The sequence below is a fragment of the Arachis ipaensis genome, chromosome B7, assembly GCF_059453495.1.
Source record: "Arachis ipaensis isolate K30076 ecotype BB chromosome B7, ASM5945349v1, whole genome shotgun sequence".
NCBI lineage: Eukaryota > Viridiplantae > Streptophyta > Magnoliopsida > Fabales > Fabaceae > Arachis > Arachis ipaensis.
The window spans coordinates 128536556-128540750 of NC_142442.1; the positions used below are offsets into that span (position 1 = coordinate 128536556).

Sequence of the window (4195 nt, forward strand, 5' to 3'; positions counted from 1 at the left end):
TGTCCGAACGCAAAATTCTCAAGGACCTAATTGTCATTTTACTCTAATTCATTTAACAAACTCTAACTGACAACTAATTTCCTCTAATTACTATTTGATCCTTTCACAGTGTGAAGGATGAAAGTCTCAAATTAAACTGAAAAAAGTTTGTAACCAACAACAAATCAATATTCATTTAAAAAAAATCTTTTTATTCCTTAACATTTGTTCATTCACCATTTTATTTACTGATTATTAATTAAAAATAAATTATTTTCTAGCAAAATGATTAAAACATATTCAAATTGTTTCCTTTGAAAACTTCATCTCGTAAGCACATCTGCACACGGCACATCCTTAATGTAAATAAACTTGTTATTCTTTTCATTTTATAATAGAACTAAAAAGATAAAAAGATAAGAAGAATCAACATTATTCTCTTCATTATAGTCATTCTTGTGCACATGCATCAACTTACATTTTCAAAGTTTAAACAAATAAAAAAGGCCACGAGAATATTAGTATGAATGCGAAATTTCAACAGGTTGGGTGTAAACAGAGGGAGAATGATTAGATAGCATTTTATCAGGATCGTGCTATGTAAATTTCCCTGAAAATGATTATAAAAATGAGAAAGCTAATTTAAATACAAATTCTGCTGAACAAAGTCAGAATGAAGCATGGCAGCACATGTGCACACATCTACTTTGAAGTTGTTGAGAGAGACTTAAAATAATTAATTATGAATTTTATTTGGAGAGAAAAGGAATTTGAGTGCTGAGAGGGGCTATGCAGCAATTTTGGCGGGACGCATGCATGTAGTCCGTACTCGTCCTCAAGTCTAGTCTCCACTCGCCAGTAGGCGGTACCACCGCCACAGTCACTCAACTACCCAACGCGTTCGCAACCACTCACCAATTTCACGAATCACGTGTATATATTAACTTTTCTTTTCTTCTTTTTAATTTCTGGATTAAATTATTAAACCCTTTCGGGTTAGCATGAAAAGAAGACCAGAGCAGCCTCTGAGCCAAGCAACAGGGCGCAGATAATTAACGGAAACAACTTCCACTTGCCTTTTAAAAATATTTATAGTCGTCTCTTTTTCTGAACCCAAGGCCATTAGCATTATTAATTATCATTAAGAAAGGATTGTGGTTAATGACAAATTCGAATCTCCTGTTCATGCAAGTACTCAAGTCTCTGTAGTAAAACTAAGGAGGAGGAATAATGATGCGTATCCAATGATGTGGAGTGGTGAAGATCCAAATCCAAACAAGCACACAGTGCGCAACAATTGGAACCTAAGCGAGTTTCGTCAGAAAAAGGATAACAAAGCCCACGAGGTACACCTCATTCTGTTTTCCTTTTTTTGTTCGAAATTAAAAAAAAGGAAAAAAGAAGAAAGAAAAAGTTTAGGAACTCGGCATAACAGTGGCACATATTCACATCATTATTATTTCATTTGAAAACCAAGACAGCGATGTTTATGCTTATGCTTGTGACGCTGAAGACGAAAGCCTGGTGGATTCAGCTGCAAACTCTTTCTCACTAGCACTCAAAGGTATCATATACCAATCCAAAAGCCCCTTTTTGCGCCCCCTGATTTAATCATTTTTTTTTTAATCCCTAGGATTTTACTTTTCCTTTTATCGATAAAGAATGTCAAGATAGGAGATCAAGATTTGAAGCGTGATCAGCCTGGTGCATTGGATCTGGGCATTTTACAATGCAAAGCCAAAAGGGTTGGAGCTCTGGAAGAGTTGCTCTGCATGTGAATGGTACTCCAACTCCAAGGAAGAACATTGGCGGCGGAGCTATGCTGCCGTTTAATAATGGGAGAGGACTACCTTCAAAGTGGGAAGACGCTGAAAGATGGATTCTAAGCCCTGTAGGTAGAGATGGTGTTAGTGGGAATTTGGTTTCACCACACCATAGGAGACCAAAGTCAAAGAGTGGTCCACTTGGTCCACCAGGTGTTGCTTATTATTCAATGTATTCTCCGGCAGTGCCACTCTTTGGAGGAAGGCATTCCGCTAATTTGGCCGGGCCTTCTCCGTTTTCACCAGCTGTAGCTTCATCTGATTCATTCACAAACCGCTCCGGTGGTGGCCGTGGTGTTGTCGTTCTGCCCACCACAGAGCCTACTTTGCTCCGGTCCGCTAGTGTCCATGGATGTTCTGAAATGCAGAGTGAACCATCAGCGCCTGATCAAGGTTTGATTTCTATATAACTCATCCTAAAGGAATTGTAATTGCTCCGCTTCTGATTGATTCAATGATATTGTATATTAGATCCTTGATATAATATTGTATGGATGGAACAGATGGTATCCAATGTGAATTCATAAACAATTTCAGGAATAATTGGTGTTATTACAAGTAGATATGATGTATGATTATTTTCTAGTATGATTTTTTGTTTTTAAATGAATGGTATGATTATTAAACTATGCTTCAATGCATGTGATGTTGCATTATTGATGTTGGTACTAATTCACAGAGGATAAGCTTCATAGCTTCAAAGATGTGGGCACCGATGTATCTGGTGCTGTTTCGAGGAGGGACATGGCAACCCAGATGAGCCCACAGGGTAGCCAATGCTCCTCTCCCAATTTGAGGTCTTCTTTCTCTACCTCCACTCCGTCTTCGTCGACCTTCACAGAATGGCGGAATGTTGCTTCCTCTAAAATGGATATAAGGGATGTTCAGGTAGATGAACATGTCACTGCAACAAAGTGGTCCAAGAAACACAGGGCCTTATTTTCTGGCAGAGGCTCAGAAAATTTTGAAAGCAAGCAAAAGAAAGAAATTAGAAATCTAGCTTCAGCTTGGGATATTGCTGAAACGCCAAAAACTGCCTCTAAGTATGTCTACATTGTTATTGGTATTATTGCATCAATTCACTTCAGTTATTCTCGTAAATTACCAAAGAAGAAAATGATTCAAGACAACTTTGCACCGTAAAATATGGAGCTACTAAGTATTGCAAAGAATTTGAAATTAAGTGAAGTCATAAGTCTAATTTTTTACTCTCTTCCTATCTGATTATGCAAAACCACACACACAATGAAATTTTCCTTCTTTGCTTATCATACATAATTCAAAGAAGGAAGTTTCAAAGTTTAAAAATTATATCGGAGGAAACTCCTAGACTCCTATAATTTGGTAGCAAAGAAAACTTTGTACAAACAGTTTCTAACTGCCACTTACTTTGATTTGTTCAGGGCTGAAAGGGAGGAAGCCAAAATCAATGCATGGGAGAACTTGCAAAAGGCAAAAGCTGAGACAGCAATACGGAAACTAGAGGTTATTTCCTAGCTACTTCTCTTTTTGGAGAATTCCGTAAAGGAATTGCTAGGAATATTTAGCAAAATAACTATTTTAAAATGTTTATTTATATTTTCCGTAGGGGCTCGTATTTTGGAATTATCCCTTATCGTTTTGCTGATTAGAAAGCCCTATTATATAATTATGATCATAGATTGTGTGGATTACATTATTGACGAAAAGATAAGTTCGTAAATGTAATAGTAAGTATTACTTTGTTATACACAGCCAAAGATCTATGAAAACTCATATTGAAGTGAAAACATTGAAGATAGTGATTATAAGTTATAACTTGTTGGTTCTGTTTCAGATGAAGCTAGAAAAGAAGAGAGCATACTCTATAGACAAGATTATGAACAAGCTTAAATTGGCACAGAAAAAGGCTGAGGAAATGAGAAGTTCAGTTATAAACATAGAAGCTGATGCTGATCAAGTTGTACAAACGTCTCGCAAGGCTAAATTATTTCTTAGAATCAGTCAGATGGGTTCATTGAGTGGTTGTTTCAACTGGCATGCCTCTTAAAGCATACTTCAAGTGCAATTTGAGTGATATATTGGGTATGTTCCTCTGTAATTTATTATCGTTGCTGTTTGCAATCTATGAAACAACAAAATTCATGTAATATATTCATTTGTTAGTGAAAAATGGAGTTAAAAGTTTTGTATTTCTCTTTAAGGTGACCATAGTCACACTCGATTTTAAAGCAATTTACTTTAAAATCTAAGCGTCAATTGCTCAGACACATCCCCGGAGTAGGGATTCAGTGGTTAACAATATGTGACTGAATTGTAAAGTTAGTAGGCCACACTTTGAATAAGCTTCGTGTATATATGTTCTCTCTTCTACATATACAATTTAAAAAATAGTAAATCGCCATTTCTGACCA

General features: G+C 36.4%; 1 protein-coding gene across 6 annotated transcripts; it reads left to right on the top strand.

Moving 5' to 3' along the window:
• Window positions 1-659: 659 nt before the first annotated feature.
• LOC107605841 (uncharacterized) lies at window positions 660-3965 on the top strand. 6 transcript variants are annotated; one of them, XM_021106245.2, is made up of 6 exons: window positions 660-1325; window positions 1461-1543; window positions 1641-2195; window positions 2482-2845; window positions 3206-3287; window positions 3619-3965. In XM_021106245.2, the coding sequence occupies exons 3-6, from the start codon at window positions 1709-1711 to the stop codon at window positions 3829-3831; spliced, it is 1146 nt and encodes a 381-aa protein (XP_020961904.1). In that variant the 5' UTR covers window positions 660-1325; window positions 1461-1543; window positions 1641-1708; the 3' UTR covers window positions 3832-3965. The 6 variants fall into 6 exon arrangements, with proteins under 6 accessions (XP_020961904.1, XP_088348547.1, XP_020961905.1 ...); XM_088492421.1 differs by having other exon boundaries at window positions 757-1325; window positions 1457-1543; window positions 1613-2195; XM_021106246.2 differs by having other exon boundaries at window positions 757-1325; window positions 1457-1543.
• Window positions 3966-4195: the final 230 nt, after the last annotated feature.

What these genes read in the sequence shown, in the direction of transcription:
- LOC107605841 (XM_021106245.2), top strand. Translation starts at nt 1,709, where the DNA reads ATGCAAAGCCAAAAGGGTTGGAGCTCTGGAAGAGTTGCTCTGCATGTG. An exon ending in ACGCCAAAAACTGCCTCTAA is followed by an intron (nt 2,846 to 3,205) that starts GTATGTCTACAT and finishes TGATTTGTTCAG; the next exon opens with GGCTGAAAGGGAGGAAGCCA. An exon ending in CAGCAATACGGAAACTAGAG is followed by an intron (nt 3,288 to 3,618) that starts GTTATTTCCTAG and finishes GTTCTGTTTCAG; the next exon opens with ATGAAGCTAGAAAAGAAGAG.